The 24,180-nt window shown below is 39.9% G+C and overlaps 1 protein-coding gene across 34 annotated transcripts in view; it reads left to right on the forward strand.

Annotated features, from left to right (window-relative positions):
- pleca (plectin a) overlaps positions 1 to 24,180 on the forward strand; it is a 201,151-nt gene that overhangs the window by 120,233 nt on the left and 56,738 nt on the right. For 2 of the 34 annotated variants that reach the window (XM_064341300.1, XM_064341318.1), the window contains exon 1: positions 4,567 to 4,709. The exons of 28 other annotated variants lie outside the window; for them this stretch is intronic. In XM_064341300.1, coding sequence (XP_064197370.1) covers positions 4,694 to 4,709 — 16 coding nt within the window. In that variant the 5' untranslated portion in view covers positions 4,567 to 4,693. Of the gene's footprint in view, positions 1 to 4,566; positions 4,710 to 6,610; positions 6,765 to 14,528; positions 14,832 to 24,180 lie in introns of those variants that run through there. 4 more of the 34 variants (XM_064341220.1, XM_064341229.1, XM_064341197.1 and 1 more) reach the window with 2 other exon arrangements.

Raw genomic sequence — 24,180 nt, forward strand, 5'->3', positions numbered from 1 at the left:
TACCTTTAGTGGTTGTTTTGTGTGGTAGAGGGCATATTTGCAAATCTAGGATGTAAAAATCATTTTCTTAAAATGTGGATATTTGGATTTGATCATGCCCACTGTCCACTATGTACTGTAGGTTATTTCTCACCTAGTGCAAATGTTATGCATCTTAACTCTAAACTCACTTTTTCAACACTACTGAGAACTGTATTTTCCTTTAGGGTGTGGCCACCACTCACAATAACCATAGTCATTGTGTGTGGGATAGGGTTGCAGAAAAGAAAGGCTTGCAGACATCAAACCCTTCCCTCCACACACTCTATCCACATCTGTGGGTGTGGTCAAAGCCTACACAGAGGCCTTTGAGAATCTTTTTTTATAACCTTGAGGGCCTGAACATTAAACCTACAATATAGGGTGGCACATAACTGTTCTGATGTCATTGAAAATAATATTGTGAAGGTCCCTCTTTTTTTTCTTCCTTTTTTTTGCATGTCTTCGCCTTAATAAGCACTGCAGCTGAGCATGTGCCTTCATTGATACACTGGACCAATTAGCCAGTGACTGGTGCATCTCTCACTCATGCCTCTTTTAGATGTAATTGCATGGTGAGTAGCTAGGGGGCACACATGTGTGCTGTTGATAACTTGAGGTCCCCTGATTGACTTAAGCTCTGCCTACCCTAGTGGGAAAAAACAGTTGTGTACCACTCCTCCATATTCAGCCAATGACATATACAGACTAAAATTATGGATGTCTAGGTTGTGTGAAAGCTAGCTTTTATAGGCCTAAAGACTCGACAGACTCTTAAGTCCCTGTTGCATTTTATTGTCCAAAAAAAGGTAAAAGATAATTTCAACTAGCTTAAGTGTAGTAAACTCGTAGTGCTTATGGTGCTAATATGTTGGAAGCATAGATGGCAAGCCCATGCAAGGTCTGAAAAAGTTATAACATTATAATCCACTTTGTGAGGCTGCCCCCTTGAGAAATCTCAAATATCGGTTGGGGTACGAGCATGCCAGTTTGGGAACTGCAGGCTGACCGAGTATGACTCATCTTAGAGTGAACTCAGCCCCACAGATACGAGCCTGACCTTTTGAAAAGACCTGCACCATTAGAAGCACTCGCTATCAATAGCGTGTGTCGCAGCTTTGCAGAGATGAGTCCATGAAGCCAGTTATAAATCTGCTCTCAGCAGTTGTGTTAGAACGGAGGTCTGGAAGCCACTGCAATCTTACCCCTTGTTCCCCTAACCCAATGACGGGACCCTGGGAGCATAGGGGAGGGAAGGGGAGAGGGGGCGCAGCTCCAAAAAAATTTTTCCCACATCAGGCCCCAAACCAGAGCCCGAACATGCATGGAGAACAGAGTGTTCTTGTGAAAACGTTAATAAAGTTACAGTTAAAGCTAAAGTAAATCAGTTCTATGAATATATGAGAAAATATTTGTTATTTTAAATTGTATTTTAGAAACTATGCTAAAATGTTTTTTTTTTTTGTATTTTCTAATGCATGCAGACTCTTTTCACGTAATAGCAATAGAATAGTCCTTAATTCTTTTTTATGCGAACATGCATTGATGTTTTATCAGAGTGGATAACTGAAGGTAATCATAGAAGAATACAGAATAGTCAGCTGTCATAGCCATGAGTTTGTGCCATGCTTCATAATCTACAGCTATAAATGTCTTCAGTGTACTGAATATAAGCCACAGAATTAAAAAAAAGAATGTGATAAAAGTGTTTAACATTCTGATTAAAGTATAAAGACACACTGAGCCTCTAACCAGCAGAATTTTGTTATCTTTTATGGGTTTGAGTTCACACCCGTTATCTACAGACTGCTGCTTCGTCTATAACACTTGTAAAATAAGCTATTCATGCACTGATAAGGCCTGTGTTTGTCCATCGTGAAGTAAAATCCAAAAAAATAAAATAAAATTGAATGCAGTTTCTGGGTGGTCAGTATTTTACACAAAATTTGGACATAACGAAACAAGTACAAAGGCGTTGTGGAGTACAATGATAAAAATAAGCATAGGGATCGTGGAGACAACATGATCCAAACATATGATTAAAGCAGCCATCTCTTTTGTGACTCAAATTTCCTCCTTTGGGGAATGCATTGTCTCCCGTCCTGTAGTGGGTGCCAGCGGTCACTGGCTTTCGTCAAGGAAAATCATAGTGCAGTTAGCTTTGATTATAGTTGGCAGTGTAGTACAACTTAATTAGATGGATCTGCTGTGTGTCCACCTGGGGGATCTGTTGCCCTGGATGTAGAGTTTGCCAGTGGATTGAGCCCCATATTTTATATCAACCATGTCCTGAGTCATAACCCTTTCCAAGGAGTGCTGCGAACTTGGGGTGTTTCTGTAGTTCTCTTCTACCTTCATTAGCAGCTAAGGCGTGACTTTAACTTCTGTACTTTAAAGTGCTATGGTAATTCGACACGTACGTACAGTCCTGCATGTGGGCAATGCCGCGTTTCAAGGTCGACAAGGCATTGTGTGACCTCTGCTGAAGTTACTGGAGTCCAATCATTCAGCTGTGTACTTTATGGGAGAAGCCCTTTTTTGTGGTCAGTTACTAAACAGTCACATGATAGAATTTCAAGGTTAATTTTTCCAAGCGTTCTTGAATCCGGGTCAAGGCATCAGACTGTGGCCCCTTTCTATTTGTTTTGCAAGGCCTTTTTTGGTGACTGATTCATGCTTGGGTGATGGTTCTAAGGGAGTAGTACCTGGTGACTTGCTGGAATGTAAATACAAGGCTGAAGGCCCATTCCTAAACCTTACCCAACATTATAAAATGCTCACAAACATCACAGCAGTGCTCTGATTGGGTTAACTGGTTTATTATCAGTTTAATGGACAGCAAGGTTGGCTGGAGAACATTTTTTTTCTTTTGTGGAGGGGGGGGGGGCTTGGGGGGGATATATAAACAATGAGTTTGTTTATATTCATTTGTCTTACTTCCTGTAGAGGGAATAAATCAGGATATGATGTAATGGACATTGTTCATGAATTCTAGTTGCAGTTTTTTAAAACATTTTCAGTTGTTCAATGTTAATAAAATCAACATGGTGTGTATGGCCACGTGCAGTTCACCAGTGCATTCCTACATTATTATTCACTGTTTAAAAACAGCTGTGGCCTTTAGTAAATGAATCTAAGAACTGTAATTTTCTATGTAGACATAGTCTGCTAGTTGATGGAATAGTGAAGCATGACAGAGAAGATGAGTTTGAAATTGTACACTGTCAACACTGTCATGTATAATAGCATGTGTGTGTTTTGATACACAGCCTTTAAAACGTGCTAAATTTAGGGGCTATTATGCTTTGCACAGGGTCCCAAAGGCAACAAGGGGCCTGCTGGGGGATTTTTGGATCTCGAATCACCAGAGCCACTTGGTCTCTCCATCTTTCTTGGAAAAAAACCCTCATATGGTCCTGGTGATTATAGAGTTAAACACAAAATTCCTGTCTGCGGAGTCAGAAAGGCCCCAGCCAGCCATGATGTTTCTGCCGCAAAAATGAAATCAAAATTGAATCAAGCCTGATTATGCTACATGCTCTCAAGCTTGCCTTAGTTTTTATAAAGCTCTTTTTCACGCGCACTTCTGTTTTTCATGAACACGCAGTTCTCCCCTGCAGTCATCTGGGATATGTTAACACTGGGTGCCAGTGTTTTTTTTTTTTTCCCCCAAAATAAAGATGTTCTGCGAGTAGAGAGAGCCCTACTGTGTTCTGAATGTATCGGCCATTTTCTGACACGTGGGTGGACTGGGGAGGGATCATTGTTTGATTTTAACACCAGGAACTACTAACTAGTACCACTACTTTTATGGAAAAACTTGAAGGATTTGTTGTCTGGTACTGTAGATATTTCCCCTTCACTATCAAAGGTGATTTCCTGTTTGTGCTAAAGGACGTTTATGAGACGATGCAGTGACCAAATAAATTTTGTAACTTCTACAGCAGATGTATAACTGCTCAGACCATTGAAAAATGTGTATTTAGGTTATTTCTGCGTGCTATTGTATAATAATCTCTACATTTGGAAATGTTATGTCTGCTACTGTGTTGCTTATATACATCATTAATATCCTGTTGTAGAACTGCAGGCCGCAAGAGACTGATTTATTAATTGTTGAATGCTCGCTACTTCCAACCAAGCGCTCTCCCTAAGTTTTAGTTCCTTATTGGACCTCTGTAAAGGGACAGATGATGCATGTCTCTTGACCCGAGTAAGGCCCGTGCTGATTGGTTCAGAATGCAACAAGTCCCCTCTGCAAGGTAGAAGGGTGACATCACCGCACGCGCACGGCCCCTCTGTGTTTTCAACCATGTTTGCGCCCCGGCTGTCCAGTGCAGCCAAGTGGACGCCAAACTGGTTTCATCAGCTTCCAACTGTGACGGTGTGACCATCTCGCCAGCCTTATATTTATATCCCTTTCAAACGCTAATGCCATCAGCCACCCCCCTCCCTTGCCCCCACCCACCCTCGGCTCATTGTGAGGGCACTGGGGAACAGGCTGACATATCCAAGCAGGAGGTTTGAGCTGTCAAAATTAAGGAGAGGGACAGATACCAGGCAGAGTCCAAACAAACGGTAGCCTCGTCTTTCTCCTCATTCCCTTGTTCCTGGCGGTCCGTGTCCTCCTCCTCCTTCTCCTCCTCCTCCTTCTCCTTACTGCTCCGCGGCCTCGATGAAGATCATACCCGGTAGGTGGGCGTTGTCCGCGCCTGGCTGTTTGTTGCTGGCACCACAGCGCATGTTGTAAAGTGTGTGTGTGTGTGTGTGTCTGGGAAAGCAGGAAGCACACATAGTGGCGACCTTCAGCAAGCTAGCCGGATTCTTTTCCATTTTTAAACCTGTCCACGCTGTGGCCAACTTGAATTACGTTTAATATGTGGTAACTTTTTTTCCATTTCTTTATTTGATGCCGCCATTCGTGACGGGCGCCGTCCCGTCCTCCATGTCTCCCAAGGTGACAATGTCCAAGATATTTGACTGGCATTTGTATGGGACAGGGCGTGTTTAAATGGGCTTAATTTTGAGTATGGATTCTCTGTCCTCTGCACTGTAGTCCTCTGCTATGCTTTACACCTGGGAAAGGGCTATAAAATGCTCACACCTGTTTTGTTTTTAACAGAGCCAGGCACATTGGGGCTGAGCCTTCTGCTATCTTGTGATGAGAAATGTTGTTCAGGGTTTTAGAATGCTTCAGGGTAGAGGAACAGGGAAGGGGGGGGGGGGTAGGTGATGTTTGTTTGGACACAAGGGACTGCTGCGCTGAGCAAATTTAAGACTTGTCATTGCTCAATGCAGTCTATAAATCCCACATCAAAGATGCAGGTGAGCAGTGTGGAGAGTGGCAGTGTGCACAGAGATACAAGGACAAATCACAGATCTCTTTCTGACAATAAAAATGGAGAAAATAACAAGGCGCATGGAACACAAAATATTGTTTTGCAAGATATTTATTGGTGTCAAAATTACATTAATACATTTGGGTGTGTGTGTGTGTGTGACATTTATCCAAGTATCACTGCAGAGAAACAAACAACCTTCGACCTGAGAGAAAAGCAAACACAAAAGCAAGCAAAGGAACGTTTGGTTTGGGCACCGTTTATTTTCTGAAATTCCTCATTCCTAGGATATACGTGTAAATACTTTGATAGAAGTACCATCTATAAAAACGTGTATATGGCTTTGTTTATTTGGTATTCATTTTTTTTAAAGGCTGGGTGGGTTTGTGTAGAAGAAAGCTAATTAGCTAGACGTGAAATATAATCTGATAAAGACTGACAGCCTGACAGCCTGGCAACGAGTTTAAATATTCTCTGGAAGATGGAGAGGGCGGTGAAAGAAATCCAACACAAGGAAACAATTACAGTACTTAAAAAAAGGAAAGAGCATTTGGAACACTGCTGCCCAGGGAGAGAGCAAGAGAGAGCCTGAAACATGCAGTACAGTATATGAAGAATATAAATATGAATACTTCAAAAAAATATGTATGTCTGAAAACTGAGCAGAATGCAAGGCAGACGTGATGGCTGAAAATGTAGACGTTACAATAGTTACAAAGGCTGCGTAGTGTTTACTTTTTGGCTGTGTGTGCGCGTGTATGTAGGTGAGCGTGCGTGTGTCTGTATGCGTGAGCCTGTGTGCACTCATATTGTTTGCATAACAGGGTCTCTGCCAAAGCACAAAGAGTAGCCCTATGATAAGTTGCCTGCTGGTTAAAGAAATATAAAGTATATGTGTTGTTTTCTTTTTTGCGAAGACTCGTATCTGTCAGCGCTAGGCTTAAGTGTGGCAGGCTTCAATGAGACATAGTGGGAAGGAATAAAAAATACAGAAGAAACGACTGAGTCGTATATGGAAAGAAAAGAGAGGAAGACTGTGAGGGAGAGCGTAGAAGGAGAGAGGGTGGGAGGGAGGAGAGCTTTTCGAGAGTGAAGCGTCCGGGGAAAAAAAGGCAGGGGTTACTCTTTCGCCGTCCGCTCGTGCAGTCAGGAGCAGTTTTACCGCGGTCTTTTTTTTTTTTTTTTAAAGTCCCGTCCACACCCACACCCCCCTTCATTCCCCTTACCCCCTCCCCTTACCCCCTCCCCTCCCACCTGTCCGTTCGCCGGCGCTTCCAGGCTTATCTTGTTTCCTAATGTCGGCGAGCCCCCCAGAAAACGTTTTCCCAACCCTGGTGGTTTTTGGACACGTTGTAACCTTGTTCGTTGTCTGGTGCTTAAGAAAACGAAGGCGGCAGATCAGCGAAGGTAAGACGCGAAATTAACATTATAAGAATATGTGTAAAGGGCTGTCATGGGAAAATGTACTAACCTTTTTCAGACACAGAAGGCTTGCGTCGCCTCTGTTTTTATTCCACTTTCTGCCTTGCTTCCTTCACTCTCGACTTACGCGTCTCTCACTCTCTCCCTCGCTCTCTCTCTCTCACGAACTTTTTTTTCTCTCCGCACACATGGTTGTCAGGTTAACCCCGTAATTGCTGGTTGCAGTGACTCGATGGGCTTGCAGTTGCTGACAAAATGTTGTAATATTGGGTAGGACTGCCCATAACCTGTTTAATAATTAATGCATTTTTACATATTTTTGTAGATATATATATTCCATTTGAAGATGCTGGGCTGTTAATTATTATGTGAATGAGATAATACGTAAATGTATTTTAAACCCTGTTTTGATGTATTTATTGAGTATGCATGGCTGTTGAAATTCATGGTAATTTACAGTGCAGAGGGCACTTGTTTGATTATTAAATAGAATAATGTTGTCACAGAAAACAGATGTTGACACACAATGTTGCAGTTTGATTGAATCCTCCCTTCAGTGAATGAACGTTTTCAAACATTTGTTGCATTTACCTGAAAATTAGTCATTCCATTGACTTATATATGTAATTATGTAAATAAGCTCTCACTGTGTCATATCAGAGCAGTATAACCTTGGGGTGTTCCTGTCAGGGCTGTATCCCCATGATTGAAATGCATGACCTTTCAGTTGCAAACCTTTAGGTGTCATTGTGATCTGAATGCCATAGGATTCACACGAGTGACTGTTCTCAGATGTCATCTGCCTGTGCCAAGATGCTAATGTACAGTGTGTTAACTTAGGAAAATTAAATAAAAATATAACAGCATACATTTAAAGATACATAAACACATTTTTATATATGACAATATATTTTAGTCATCTTCATATACAATTGCATGCATATATTATACATACATTTTGGAACATATGAATAACATTTGCATTATATTTTAGCATGCAATTAAAATATGTTCTTGAAACTTGAATGATTTTTTGGTAAGGATGATACATACAAATGTGTAGCACAGACATTTGTCAGCCTACATATAGAAAATATTTGTGGCTGCAAATGATTTTCTTTAATTAGTCTTTGTGGCACTCCTTCGGTTCTGCACCCTAGATGGCATTCTTCCTCAACCTGTCACACTCGTCTGTTGAGGTCATGTTCTGTCACACACCCAACATTTACATTCGCAGGTTACACTGTGCTCTGAGGAGAGATTAAAAATGAATAGCAGGCTTGTTAAGCACAAGCGCCTTGCTGTTATCTTTGCATTCAGTCTGCCATTGGGCCAGGTGTGTCACATGATGTACATAGACCAATCTGCAAAGAGAAGGCATTGTGAGTGAAGAGAATGGCAACAGTGCCTTGGTTTTTGATGAAGTGTCGCCATGTCACGTATCCTGTAAAGCTCAACTGAATAAGCATTGAGATGGTTCCACCCTGAGAAACCTGACATTTCAGAATTCCAGAGTGATCGAGGAATCCACAGGTGTGGTCAAGAATCTTACTTGTGCTGGTGGTTCAGGGTGGATTGGAAAGATGTGAGTGAGATGAAGGAAGTAAGAATAACCAAGCATAAATATGTATATGTGTGGATTGTGTATTCTCATAATGATAGCTCACCTGCAGCAGAATCTTTATACAGCGGGTGTATACATCATAACTTTAGTTTTGTGCTGGAAAGGTTTTTTATGGCTTTATCTAAAGATGATTGTACATAAATTTGTTGCAGCCATGTATAAGCCCACACCCTTCCCGTGGACATACAAAAATATATGACATTTATATGGAACCCTTACAAAAATGAAAAATGTCCAATAATGGAAATATCTGTGTCATATAATCAAGAATTCTTGTTGGCCAAATTTACAAATTATTGTTGCTTTCAGATTTTTAATTGTTTAAAAATACATTGCTCTTATATATTTTCTGGAAAATATATTTTCTGAAGAAATACCAAATATTTTTGATATGTTGAAGTATATTCCATGTTTCTTAGGGCACTACAATTATGCCATTATTTATTCTTGTTCATGCATGTAATTTTGTGGTTTATAATTAACATATAAAAAGAGTACCTGTTTGAAAATAAACACTAAATTATTTTTGCTGTGGCAGCGATCACAATATACTGTAAAACATTTAGCAAATATAGTTCATATATTGTTTGTCATAAACCATAGAGTCAGTCAAAAAGAGTGGTAATTATTCTGGACTACAAACTAAATTGGCTTCCACGTCAAAGGCTAAGGATAAAATAATAAAATATCTATGGTACTTGCATTGTTTCCATGTATATCTACAGGCAAGCTGAGGGTTAATGAATGCATCAAATTTCCCATGGGTATATTTAAGCTCTCTGCGTGTAGGCCCGGAGTCTGGTCACAGCTGCTAAATGTCAGTGGCTCTGTCCAGACTGATGTATGTTTATTCTTGCCCAACTCTGATCGGCTCCTTATCCATTATATGGTCACACAGGAAGTTAGAATGGTGGCAACAAAATACAGTACTCCTATCCACCTTACATATGACCCTTGACCCTAACCGGAAATCAGTGAGTGCATTTTGTAATGGCAGCTAACAGGTATTAAATAATTGAATCCTAAAAATCTTTCTGCCTTGCTAACTAGCGAAAGTTAGCTGTCAAATTACATAGGGCTAGTTAGCCAGAGCTGTTTGGTTTTTTTAGCTACCAATTTGTTGACTGTAGCTATACAAGATGCGAAAATAACTAGCAGTTAGGTTAACTGGACAGATCCAGAGATGAACATCTATTCAGTTGCTGAGACACCATTTCATTGTGATCACATACTTGAACTGGATCATAATAGTTTGTCTCCAACAAACTGAGATGCAAGGTAGGTGCTGCTAATGTAGCTACCTAGTTTGCCAGTTTTTGTGTTTATAATGCATAACATCATGGGATGACTAGGATAGGAAGAAGATGAAGGGAAAGACCGAACAGCAATCCACTTTTAACAACTGTTCCTAAAAGCTCCTTCCCAAAACAGGAAACTATCATAAAAAGTGATGACACTAAGCAGACTCTGCCCACTTCCAACAAAGATGATACAGGACTACTGAACAATATGTACTCCCAACTAAAGTTGCCAGACGGTTTTGGACCAGAATGTCTGGTTTTCAAATACATTGTCCAGTTGTGGTTTTTGGTCCCAGACCTGTACAAAATATTACATTATAATAATTACAATCTAATGTCCAGTCTGAGTGATTGATAGAAAAAAATTTGTATCTGTTTTCACCTCCGTTTTGATAGCTCATAATCAACAAGGGTTGCTATAATATCTTTGCTATTTTCTCCACTTTTGTTATTGTCTTGCATCATTAATTTTAACTTGACACATCTAGATTACATTTTTTTTCTTAGGGTGCTCCACAACCACCTTGAGATCATTTTAAAGGCTAGAGACAGTGAGTAGTCTACAGTTCACAAAGAAAGCATTTCCAGTGGCAGTTGTACAAACTGGGAATGAGTACGCAAAAAAAAAATGCTGCTCTCACATTTCTGTCAAAAATAAGGTGAATCGGATGGAAAAATTTCACAATGACTTAATTAAATTGGTTTGGAGTATCACTAAATCAACAAAACCTTCATAAAATTCCATAGTGTATATGAAAATGGAAATATTTATGTTTCCTGTTGAATATTATATGCAGCATATTTGCACATATTTGTTTGTATAGTCCCTAAATTGGGCCTTTGTGTTTTAAAACCTAATTTGTGATAGCTTCTTGTATTTTCCCATTGATATTTAAGATGTCTCTGAAAAAGTGTTTCTATATGGGATACATGTTCAGTTCAACAGAATATCCTCTGCATGTGTTCACATTCCAAACTAAAAAAGAGGCTCCAGACGGCGAGTGTAGAGGTTGCATAAGATGGCGTGAGGTGGTATTTTGTGCGTGCAGGCCCTAGACAGGGCAGGCTTGCCACCCATCAGCAGTTTAAATTGGACGCACAGGGTTCCTTTGGCTGAGCGGGAGACGGGACTCAACCTTCCGAGAGGACACCCCATGTTGCGTGGATAGAACCGCAACATTAGATTCCCAGTGGATCCAAGTCTCTCAGAAGGCTGGTTTCACTGTTATTTGGCATGGTTTTTATGGTTCCAAAACTATTTCCCTTACTCTTCTATTACTGTCACTGAAAATGGAAAGTATTTATTTATTTGTCCCTTGACCGGAGATCTTACAGCACCTAATTTTAAGGTGACTCTTGAAAATGTTTGCGGGGAGATGGTATACTTTATGAGAAAGTGCTTTATTGGACTTTTGTGGCACACAGCGAGTTGCCATAGGTAGCCTTTTGTTTTACTGGAGCATAAATACTTGGAATGTCCAAAAATCGTTTTTCCTCTGGGTGTGTTTTCACAAAGAACGTCAGGGCCCCTTTAAGCGTTTTGCTGTCTTTCAACTCAATGACAGTAATGCATGGAACAGAGCCTAACAGGCTTCCTTTCTAAGAGGCAACTGAGGAAGCACTCCACACTCCGGTCTTTTCTGTGTTATGACTCAGATCTCACTCAAACCAGGCCTGCTTCTAATCTGCAGCCAAAACATTTTCTTTATATCATAAAAAAAACATAATAGTTAATTCAAAGGGATACATCGGTAACGTAATGTGTTTTGAAAAATAATGAAGCGTTAGCTATGTTAATCTTGTATAACCAGTTTCCAGGGGTTTCAGGCAAGCTTCCTCCTTGGCTATTACTATATAACGAGCTTAACTGTAGGTTTAACTGATAAATTCAAATCAGTCCAGCAGTGCAGTGCTACGCTAGGGGTTTTCTTTCTTCACCATTCATAAAACTGTCTCTTTAGGCAAAGCAAAAATGAATTATTCTGCCGTTTTTTCAACTACGCAACTGTGCTATATAAACACACCTTCAAATGTAGTGCGAATATCAGATTTCGTGTAATCCTCTTCAGAACCAAATAATAGTAACGCTTATGGCCTGAGGAAATTTAGCATGCATCCAACTCCTAATTATTATGTTCATTCACCTCCTTCTGAAACCTGAACAGGTCAGGTAACTATGATCTGTGTACATTTTATGGTTGATACATTTTGAATTTGCCAATAACCTTGGAAAAAATAATCTTCTTTGAAAGGGTATTTATCAAGTGTAACAGAATTGCTAAATGTTTATACAGTACTGTATGAGTGGTTTTCTGACTCACGGACATGAGTCAAACTTCTGGCAAAGAGTTTTTAAGTGGAACAAATTTGTCTCTGTAGCCACATGAGGCGGAAACCAATAGCAGCTCTAAACATGGCACAGTCATTCAGAATCTCTCAACATTTCCTTTAGATTCAGGCCAATATATGCAGACAGCCATAAACCTGTGACATATCCCCTATTCGACTTGACATAAACACTGTATATTGTTGCTGTCCATGCAGTCAGACTTAATAAGAATAAATGATTTTCCTTGATTTGATTTAACTCACAAATATCATTAAATACATATATGTTTTCATCTGTGTGCATATATATATGGAGTCTGAAATGTATAACTTTTTCTATTTAAAGAATTGAATATAATCCCCAGCATAAATGTCAAGTTGGAAATGCCAATCGCAGTAAATACTCTATAATGAAGACAATTTTATAAATGATCCGCTTCTCCAACTGAAGGCTTACTCTGCATTCCTCACTCTGTAAACCTGCATACCTTTTAAAGGCACAACAGTGGTAGAGTGACCGAGGGCCAAGCAGGTGCACTTAGCACTTTAGTGAATGTGAATGGCAAAGTACCGAGTCGCAGGAAAGTAGGACACGTTGTGAATCTGTGGGGCAAAGGTCAGCCCAGGGGAAGGAATGTGCTCCCGAAAGTGGAGAGGGTCTCACATTAGGCTGTATATAACCCTTTAATCAGGTCCCGGAATCAGCTTCGGTCCACCGTAAATAAGCAGCAGACGACACATGGGGAAGAGAGTGAGGACACGCCTAGGGGTAGGCCAGTGAATTATTGCTCAAGTAGATTGGGGGTGCAAACCCAGTAATGCTGGAGTGAAATTTTGTAGTCCTTTCATCCAGAAAGTGGGTTGTTGCCTCTACTTCTCTGTTTGTTGCTGTTAAAGACCATGGTCTGGGGGACTGACTTGCAAGCAACTCCCTGTGTTTTCAAAACATTAATGGGACTGAATGACATGTCAGTGTTCCACGCGAACAAATACGAAAGGGACAAACGTCTGAGCATACTTCATGTATGGCATTTTCATGGCCATAGTTTCATGGCAAGCATGCAAGGGGACCTTTTGGCGGGACCATATATAGGTTGTTATATGTCTTAAAAACAAACAAGGAGGATAAAATCTTAGTATAAGAATAACATCAGCATGGAATTGTTTAGGAGGAAGTGACAATAACAACCATATTATGCCGTGTTGATAAAAGATCATCAATTTGATTGGAGTTGACTGCTGATGATTTGAGTTTTTAATCAGCAGTTCCTGCATTGTATGTTGGCATGTTACACGTAGAATGTCAAATAAGATCCCTGAGACTAGTTTATTTGACCAATTGACTGATTTAAAGAGAATTTATGGTCGATTTGCTTGTCATGTATGTGATGGAATGTAACTTAAGAGGTAAATACCTGTGGATTTCTCAAGAAGTTGCAGACAGGTTCTATAATTACAGGACTAATCCTCCCATTGAAAACAAAGTCACTGGGGAGGATACCATCAGATAAGAAGCTCAACTATGCCCAACACATGAGAAAGTGCTCAAAAATCTGGCACACCCTGCTCCAGACACTTCTATATTTCACATGTAAAACTGCAAAATGCATCAGAATAGTATACATTATGTAGTGTACAATGCTGAAAAAGACACGGCAAAGAGTTTTGTATGGAAATTATGTTCCTTGAATTTGTTTAATAAAATAGAGGGTTCTACTAAACACCAACACTTTTTAAAAATTTTTTTATTTTTTTTAAATTTACATAGTATTTTGTCCATGGGCATATTGAAGTTTTGCAGATGTTTGTCTGCAGGTTGATTTAAGAAATTGGTGGCAAGGCTTGTAATATTATTGATATCAATTTGGACTCATTGTGACTCATGAAAAATACATCATTTTTGGTTGCATTTACAGTTTCAGGTTTATATTTGAAAATATGTATGTAAATATAAATTCAATTTAATTGCAAGTAAACCATTATTTTTTTTTATCGAATTCACAGAACAACTGGTGGCAATAATTAAACTGGGACATTCAAAAGTGGATTCATTAAATCGTGTCAGTGGAAATATTGCAGGAATGGGGACTGATGTTTGTTTGAATCAACACATTAAGTAAACGCAAAAACATTAGTGCGTGCAACCCTCCGCCGAGCTGCCACCGTGCTTCAAAACTACATTTCAACCACCGATGTCTCGTAACCATGCTTTGAAAAGTCTACTTTTCATTCTGATAAATTGTAGGCTGTCCACATTAGTTACAAACAAGGAAAACAAAAAACTGGCGTTCTGTTTCTGAAACGCTATAAGTAGGCTACTGGAAGATGAAACGGGCTGTCATTGGACTTTGAAATAGCAGCAACACGAATCAACTTACGGGCGCTGTCTTTTTAATTCCGGCTGGGAGGCATTGAGGAGTCGGTTCTTATTCTTTAGTGCTATAACGGACTATAAAGGGGCAGGGCTTTCGGAAGCGAAAGAAAATTGACCGTCTGCAATTGGATACGGTTCCATGTTTTTTTCGCGCTCCCAAATGTCGAACAGCTTGGGAGGAGAGCGAGCGCGAGACTGAATAGCCATACCTCCTCGAAGCGAGTTTACTACGAAAGAGCGTGTTTCTCAACTCGCCTAGTCTAACTTTCAGGAGATGGCGACGGGCACCCCCGATGTTCCCAGCGGCGCAGCGTCCTGGTATTCCAAATTTAACTGCGAAATACTGTGTGAACGGGAAAACTATCTAAATGAAATCAACAGCGGAGAAAGGAGCGCTTTTTTATACAACAAAATGTGTTGTGCAGGTGAGTTGCCGGACTCTCGAAATGGTGTGGAGGAGGGGTTTAAACAAGTAGGCGTTCACCAGATCGGGTTTAACCATTTGAGGGAATTTATAAGGAAGCGCGACAGCACATTTGTAGTCTTACCCATGAATTAATTCTTAAATGTATTTATAACATCAGCTGGTAAACATTTTAAAATATCTTAAAGATGACGCACCTCTTAAATAGGCTCTCACACATGGTAGAAATTAAGAACGCTTTCAGATGTGATTTTATGTAGTAAATACAGATTAAATGTTTTTAATGTGACTTGACATTAAACGTACACGGATTTACAGAAAACTGAGACAACCGTATGTGGTATACTTAATGGTAATTATGCTTAGCGTTCAATAATTATGTTCGATTGATATGGGAGGGGTACTATTAAAATTAATTATTTCCAGATCTTTATCTTCATACGAATTTCCACTTCAACCTACCATGCACATTTTATGTATTTTGAGTGAGTGTGTGTGTGTGTGTGTGTGTGAGAGAGAGAGAGAGAGAGAGAGAGAGAGAGAGAGAAGATTTCACGTAGTAATAATCATCAAACTTGGACATGTTTATGTACACAGATGTGATTATCATTGCATCCAGCTGACTTCAATCCAATCTGTGTTTCAGTAAATATTTAAAGTAGAACAGAAAGTTGGTCCTCTCTCACAGACATCACAAATGAGTTCCATCCGTGGACCATGGTTTTGGCAGGGGAATTACCCCCAGAGTGGGACTTTTGATGTCAGGAAAATCCACATGAATTTAAGCCAGCTAAATCCAAGACAACTGTAGTCTTGGAGACCAAACTGTGTGTAGTAGCTGCAGTTTAGATATCACAACAGTGTTTACACTTAATATAGTAGGCTATAGATTACTGTCCAGCATATATGGATGATGGAAAATTACTTTAGTTTCTCAAGTTGTGAGTTTATACATCAACACAGTACGTTTAATCTTAATTTAGGTTGCACCATATTCAAGTTGATTGAGTCTAGATTGTGTAATTTTATTTCATTTCTTAAAGAAACAAATGAAATATACTGCCAAATCTAAATACCACGTTCAAATAGCAAGTAGGCCTTAACAGTTTGTATTTCACAATTATTACACTATATTTCAATATATAAATATATTTATTAATAACCTTTCTGTAAATGAATAGACTTACATTAATAATTAGCCTGTTTTAATTTAACCAAATGTTCATAATGTTCCTAATGTCCAAACAATACATTACTATTACCTGAAGTTGGTGTGTTGAATTCTTTTTGAAACACTTTTAGTAACTTAAACTGGTGTTTAGTGTGTCATCAGAGCATTTTAACATTGTGCTTATTGTAAGTATGAAGCTAATATAATAATTATTATTATTATTTTTAAATTGAATTTACAATAAAAGTGACATTGCTTTGTGAACAATTGGCTGGGTATGCTTACCTTACTTGGGGCTCCCCCTAGTGGCAACCCTCCTCACCTGCATCTCTAAGGGCTAAGGACATTAACATACTTGTCACGTTCAATTTCATTGTCTGCCAAATTGCTTTTCCACAATATTATTTTATTTTATTTAATTTTTTACCACTTTTCTATACTGTGGCAGTTTAGATACACAAATATTTGTAAGATAATCTTCATTGAGTTATTATGTTATTTTGTTTATTTTAGTGGAACAGAATGTATAGAATTGGAGTTTATTTGGCTACATTTAGGCTACCGGTGGCATTTGTCTTCAAAGGAAGTAAGGTTAGATTGAGACTGCTGCATCGGGATTCCATCAAGCTCAGGAAATACAAGGTGGTGGCAGCTCTGTCCCCTGGGCAGTCGAGCATCACAAGGTTTGGCTGAGCACTTGTGGTCCAGACCACAGCATCTAAAATTACACAAATGAGTAAGACTGATGTGCTTGCTGCTGTAGCTACTGTGTGTTTGGTCTGTTGCCATAGAAACCCTTCTCACATTTCCCTTTTCCACATTGGTACAGGCTATTAAATATCAAGCTTCAATACTGAACATAGACAGAACAGATGTAAAATATAAAATTCAAGAAAGAACTGAAGGATAGTTCTGGTCTTCAAAAATTCAGTGAAAAAAATTGCTTTTCAATTTTCAGGATTTGGACAAGCGAATGACTGTATAGCCACTCTTACTGGTAACTGGAGTTACAGATTTTGCATGCAGTATCAAATTAGTTTTGCTTGTTTATGCTAATATGCTGTAATATCTTGCTTACCTGCAGCTCAGCCCAGTACATACATTGTGTCCTGCCACATTAAATACGTGTGAGCCATCTTGCTGTATGTGACAGTCTCCAGCAGAGGGAGACAGCTTATCGAGCAAATTGAGTTAATTCTCCCTTTGATTCTACAGGTATGTGCAAGTGGAATGAAAGTGGTTTCAGATCTTGGGATTTCCACACTGATTCCAAGTTTCCATTTTTATATTCAGCAACCAAAATGAATGTACTGTAATTATGAGTGGTGAAAATGGTAGTAATAGCTTCATTATGTTAATAAAACTTTGAAATCACGTGCCGTTCTGTATGAAAGCAATTTAAGATCTCAATGTTCATGATAAATGTCTTCATCGAAAACCTTGACTTAAGGTAAAAATTCATGGAAAGAAATTCATATTTGAATTGGACCAATTTGCGAGTGAAAAAGTCTGTTTTGACGTGATACAGTTTATGCTCTCAAAAAAAAGCAGCACTTAAACTGCATTCACCAATCACAGTTTTCTCTCTGTCTAAAACATTTAAACCCAGAAACACATTATAACAGTTGGCATTGTGTTAACATGATCATTGGAGTTTGCTTCCTGCCTAAGCATATACCAAAACATCCACAGAACAGCCTTGCACACATGCAAGGGCAATGTGCATGTGCCAGCCAGCGCCCGGGGGTCCAAGTTCTTATCGCAGGCTTTCCGGGCGTAGCCTCTCATGGTCCAGTGCCACTTCTCCTCCATGCAGACTCTGAGATATTGTGTAGGTGTGTGTGTGTGCAGTATTTTTTCTTTTTCTTTTTCTTTTTTTAAGTTGTATAATAACATTCCTATCCACGGGCGGGGCAGCCTGCCTCCACACGCTCCCACACGCACGGGTCCTGTGCGCGAGAGGACAGGAGGTTCCTTGGGGAGATGGCTCCCCCTGTCTGAAGGGATGGGCAGGTGGCCACGCCCTTGCAGGAATGAGCAGAATAACAGCGCTCTTCTGCCTCCCGGGCTTTCCTAATAAAACCTACGGTGACATCTTTCTTTTCCTTTTCTGTCCCCGGCTTTGTTTTCTTAAGAAAAAAAGGCATTCCTCTTGATCACTGTGCCAGGAACCTGAGGATCATGTTTCCAAACCCTTCTTTTATGTTCAGTCCACAAGTATGCTCCAAAAACATGAAAGACACTTTTTTTTAACAGACCAAGATTTTCCTGTCTGATTAAAGGAAGTAAACCAGTCATGTCTTATTTTCGCAATTAGATGCCACATGTGACTGTAATGTTCTGAATGCATGGCTTAGATTGGCATAATTGGTCTTGTTGGCCAGGTAAGTAATAGATCACCTGGTGCGCTTTATTCTAAGAAGTCATTCATGGGTCAGCCAAAAAGGGGGATACGTGATGTGAAGACAAAGAATCATACCCAATAACTTTATGTCAGAAGGATAAGCCATAGTTATATTAAAGTGACCTCATCAGACAGCCATAGGCAGGGCTGGAGTGTGGCCTTAAAGATTAGATGGTCTCTCTCCTGTTTACAGGTGGGCCCAAGTTACTGCTTTCTCTTCCACTCTGAGAACAAGGCCCAAACACCTTATCCCTCTCCTAACACCTGTTATGTCAGTTTATCAGGCAGTGTTGTGTTTGTTATTCTTTGGTATAACAGCTATGTGTAGTGGCTGGAGAGCTGACTAAATGGATGGGGAGAGAGGTTGCCTGAGTTATAAAGCAGTTGTTTGTTAGCAAGTTAGCAAGTAAAAGGAAAACTCACGTCAGCAGATATCAGCTGCGATTTGACAAGAACGTCCACCAGGGATCTTCCCAACCTGGGACGTGACTAGTGACAATGTCGCAACTTGCAGTCAAGCCCTTAGCCACCTCATTAAATCAAATAGTGTCTTGTTTGAATCAATTATCTCTATGCTTATCTACTCACTTCTGAGTGTTAATGAAGTTAAGGCAGTGGTAACCAGCCACGTTCCTGGAGATCTACTGTTCTGTTGGTTTTCAGTCAACCCTAAGATAGTACATTCAACACCTGGAGGTCTTGTTGAGCTGCAAATTAGTCGAATGAGGTGTGACAAATTAGGGTTAAAAAAGAAAACCAACAAGATTGTACATCTCTAGGAGTTGTTTACCACTGATTTTAGTATAGCTGGAAAAATCTACTGGGTTGTCAAAGTTCAGTAGACCATCTCTTTTTTATTGTTTTTACATTATCTACTTGCTTAGAAAATTCCCCTTGTTCAGAGACTTACAGTTCTATGTACACTTCATTAATGGAGCTGGACTGTTGCTGAAACTGTTCTGGTTAGGTGCTTGGCCAAGGGTCCAGTGGCAGTGCCTACTGTATGTGGGATTTGACACTGCAACATAAATCACAATATTACTAGTTGAGTTCATTTGGAGATTGATGCTCTCTAGAGCTTTGGGTTTACATTTCTTTGTTATTTGTTGTATATTTTCAGAATGATTTGTACTACCCCTTTTGGCTTTTCCACTTTGTGGAACATGAGTGGAAATTGCCACTATTAAACTTACAGGCAAACTGAAAAAGATTACTGTGGATACATTGGGATTAATTTGGTACATATCCTGTTTCAAACATACAAGATGTTCTTGGCAGACTTGCATGGAGCAGCCCAACTCCACCTGCCCCCCCTCCCCGGTCAGTGTATAGAGAGCAGCCGGATTCTCTTGGGGAAATACCAGGATTCCGGAATGTCTGTACAGGCTGTGAGCAGACACTGTGTCTCGTTGCATACATGGCTAACCCCCATCATACGCATACAGTGAAAAAGCTGATAAAATGGGGAAAAATAAGATGCATGTGTATAATTTAGTGTGCTACATGCAATATAACACATCAGTGCTGTCTTTCTGTTTTGCAATGAAACGGTGCAGCATCTGCTTAGGGAGAAGGAGGGGTTCTGTGTGGCCTTATAATGAGCAGTTGCAGATTGTATAATAATATGCCTTTTTTGGGTCTCCAGAGAAACCCTATGGTGACTCAGTTTTTCTGAGTTTCCCAGCTGAACTTGGCTCCACCACATTACCTCAGCCGGGCTGCCCATGGCTCACGCTGCACTGAGACTTTTCTCAAGATGTTGCTCGCCGGGTGGTGGAAAAAAAAGGGACAGCTCCTCGGTGTTCACGAACATGCGGGACTGTAGCTGCAATTGGAGGGGAAAAGCCCTTGAATTGGTGCATTATGCACTCAGCTGTCAGAGTCACAGTCAGAGACATCTTTGGGAAATATAAAGGTGTTGAGCTGGTGGTAGTCTGAGGAGCGGGATCCAAGTCGACTAACTAAAGGACTTGCGGTCTTTTTCTTAAGCTCTTCATCTTTAACAGCTCATTTACAGAGAGTTGCTGGTGGCAGGATCTAAGGATTTGCAGCCATTAATTTGAAAATCTGAAGCTTTCCATTGCCAACCACATGACATTTGGTTCAGGAAGACTTACTGTAGAAGACCTTTGGAAAATATCTTTTTTCAGACTTTTCACCTATGGTCCTAAATTGTGGATTTAATGAGTCGTGAAGGATTTAAAAAAAATGGTTGGGGAAAAAGCCTTTCTATGACTTCGGGGTGCTGCTTGAGTGAATTACTGTACACATCAGCAAACTTTCCAGGTGGAAACATTGCTAATACTTAGTCGTAAACTGTAGGGACTGAATTTTGAAGGTTCAACTGAAAATCTACTGTGACGTCTGTTATTTTAAATAAGATCCCTGCTTCATGAAAACAGCACAGAAAAATGATTTTAGAGTTAGATAATCCTATTCCACAACCTGGCTCTGCTCCCCATTCTCTCTGAGGGAAAAAGTTTAACTTGGTCATTCAGTATGTATTTTCAATTGAAATATGATATTTCAAATTGAATAGGTCAGTGAGATTCCTTAAAATGACTGAAGTTAATATATAAATGCAATGAGTTATTCATTTTCAATGTTAAGAAAAGTCACCGAAATGGCTGTGAAATACCATGAATCCATAAATGCTTATGCTGAATATAAGCGATGGAACGTCCAGCCAAACTCATTCCCTGACATTTGGTTTCTCACAGATGCACCTCACATTGCCCTGTAAACAAGCCTTCAAGCTATGGAACAGTGCAAAGCCCATTTGATGACCAGAGGAACAGAGGGCTGATATTTGTGGGACAACATTAGATGTGGGTGCTGTAAAAAGCTAGGAAAGGGCAGCCTGGTTTCTCCCTGTGACAGCGGCTAGGAATGGGAGCTGTAATGATAGAGGGCTAATGAGAGGTCTAACTGAGGAAGGCTATCTGTAGTAGTATGTAGTATGGAGACACTGAGCATTCACACCTTAACCCAACCTTCTGCTGTTTGGAGCTTCAGAGAGGGGAACTGGGGTGGTGCTAACAGATATTCACCTTAAGGCCTGGGGTCACAGGGCTCTTAGAGATAATATCCAACACCAGCGGGGTTTTTTTCTCCCTCTCTGCACAACAAGAACCATATTCGAGAGATTAGCTCTAGGGCAAGCTTTTGAAATCTGTACAGTTGAGCATTGGCTTCAGAAGGATTTACTGCTTTAGCTGCATTGTAACATGTCACTTTTTCAATTAACTTTTGTTGCTTTTTTTGTCATCCAGTTTATCAACTTATTTCCTCCCACAATGACATACACTGTCAGGGAGTATGAATGCCTCTATCATTTTTTTAACATTTTTTTTTTACTTAAGACTTAAGATTTTAATGGGAATCGTCTCATCAGAGAAGACTCTGTTCTGACTTGCAACCTGTAGGTTTAACATATGAAGGGAAAATATTTGAATTAACCTCAAGGACACATTCCTTTCAGTAGGACATCACATGGTCATGTCCTCTCAAGGAGCTGACTCCCTTGGCAGTGAGCTTACACCTTTACTGGGCGTGTTTTACAGTGCACAGACATCCTGCTGTAATTTAATACTAATCATGCTCATATATTAATTCCGCCTCTTGCTTCATTTTCTTTGCATTCTTCACTCTATTTTGCTATTTTAAATGAATTAACCCTCTAAAGCCTACAAATAAGTTCATTTATTTTCCATTTTTCATGCTTTGGAAAGAGAAACTGTCCTTTTCTTCTGTTTAACAACTAAATATCTGTGTCAGCAATAGTTTCTCATTCTGTGGTATGTAACTGCTCAATCCTCTGTGACACACATCAGGTATTTGAAGTCTCTGCATGTGTATTCCCGCTAATGATCCTGTTGCGGTTAAAGTGTTCTTTTTTCCACTGGAGAAAAAGCCCTGCCCATCCCTAATTCCTTCACCTGCCCAGACATTGTATGGAACTACAACACTATTACCTAAGGTGTGTCTCCCATGTCAGTGAAGCTGTAGTTTAACAGAAGGTACATCTCTGTCTTTTGGTGGATGTGTTGTTCCCACTGCTTCAAGTCCAAACAGGCAGCTGCTGAACATGTCTGTATTTTCTCTATATTGCTTCAGCTCTATTTAATGATGGACATTTGAGTGTTTTCTTCTGTGATTTTGCTTGCTATAAGTAACTCCTAGGTCAAAGAGGCCTTCAAAACATAAAACAGGATTCCTGAATACAACCCCTAGTTCATCTGTACAAGTGGCCCCTGTTGTTTCATGTTGCTAATTATGAATTCACTTTGAACAAGGGTTGGAAAATGCAGTGTTTTTATTGATTGTCTCGCTTACAGGACATTTTTCATGTTCTCGTTTATACCGTTGCATGAGTAATGAATAATTTCAGTTTAACATCTGAGAGTAAAATGACGGTGACCCAGCCTGCTGTACTCTGGTTGCAACCCCCAGTTCCCTAATAACTATTTCACATGAATACCAATACCCTTGGTGCGGAAGCTTTAAAGTGTATTGACCCCATGTGTATCAGGAAATGAGACTCTGAACAATTGAAGGGCTTTTTCCTCAGTGGCTCAGTGAAGAGAAATCGTAGGATGCTTTACAGATCTCATAGATTTCCTTTCAGATCGGAGATCGGTATCAACATTCTGTTTCCACCTTCAGTAGCTTTTGTACCAGTGCCATAGAATGGTCTACTGCATTGTGTGGTGACCGCGGCAGAGCAGTTAAATCCCACCTATCCATGGAGCTCACCAATCTCCGTGCCCCCTCCGGTTTCGCTCTTGTTCCACTCTTTGAACAGATAAATAATGAAATCTTGGCTGCTGGCTCTATTGCGGATCATAAATGGATTAAAAATGTTGGATGCCTTCTGTTTCAGTGTTCAATAACTACAGTAAATGAAAGACCAAAGAAGCCACCAGCCACATGCTAGAACAAACCTTCCTGTGAGCTCCGCGTGCAGATTGAATTTATCTTTAATTTCTAAGGTAATGGCAAGTAGCTAGCTAGTGTAATCCATTTGCTATTATAGACAGTTAGCTAGCTATATATTCAGGATATCTATATCTAATTCTGAAGATGAATGAACATGCTGCTATCGTTTCTTCTGTTGAATTTTAACCATAGTTTACATAAAGATACTCTAATGCAATTTGCCTACACTAGTCTAATATCAGCTGCTCTATTTCACTAATATCCAATTTACTAGCTGTATAGTTAGATTCCCTAATACGTGTCACATTTGGTACTCCAAAAAAATCCCTTCTATGTTCTCTAAGTATCCAACATAATAGGCAAATGGGTGGTTGTGTAATCTAAGTGCTACAAGTCGCTGAAAAAAGTGAGAACCCACTATAGTAATGTTGTCAAGGTGTTGCATGAAGCGAGACTACCTGTATTTGCAGTACGACTGTAATTTCATAAAAATGTTTATGCTTGCACAATTTATTCTTAGTATTGAAACATTATCTAGCCTGCCTCCCCTAAACATCTGCACTACACACATACGTTGACTTTGTTAATTTAACTAACGGACCTTCCTTTCTCCTTATGGCCTAAACCTATTTCCTCTTTTGGTCTTCCTCAGAGAACAATGGAAGCTTAAATGTGGCTGTTGTTGTTTTTTTTGCACTTGCCAACACTGCTTCTCGCCACTGAGAATGGTGGTGGCAAAACTGGCAGCCAAAACCGAAAATAGCACCTCGGAAATGAGAGAATGGCCTATTTTGGAGGTCTAATCTTCCTGACAGCTCCTCGTTCTGACAGTAGGTT

This window comes from Anguilla rostrata, chromosome 1 (genome assembly GCF_018555375.3).
Source record: "Anguilla rostrata isolate EN2019 chromosome 1, ASM1855537v3, whole genome shotgun sequence".
Lineage (NCBI taxonomy): Eukaryota > Metazoa > Chordata > Actinopteri > Anguilliformes > Anguillidae > Anguilla > Anguilla rostrata.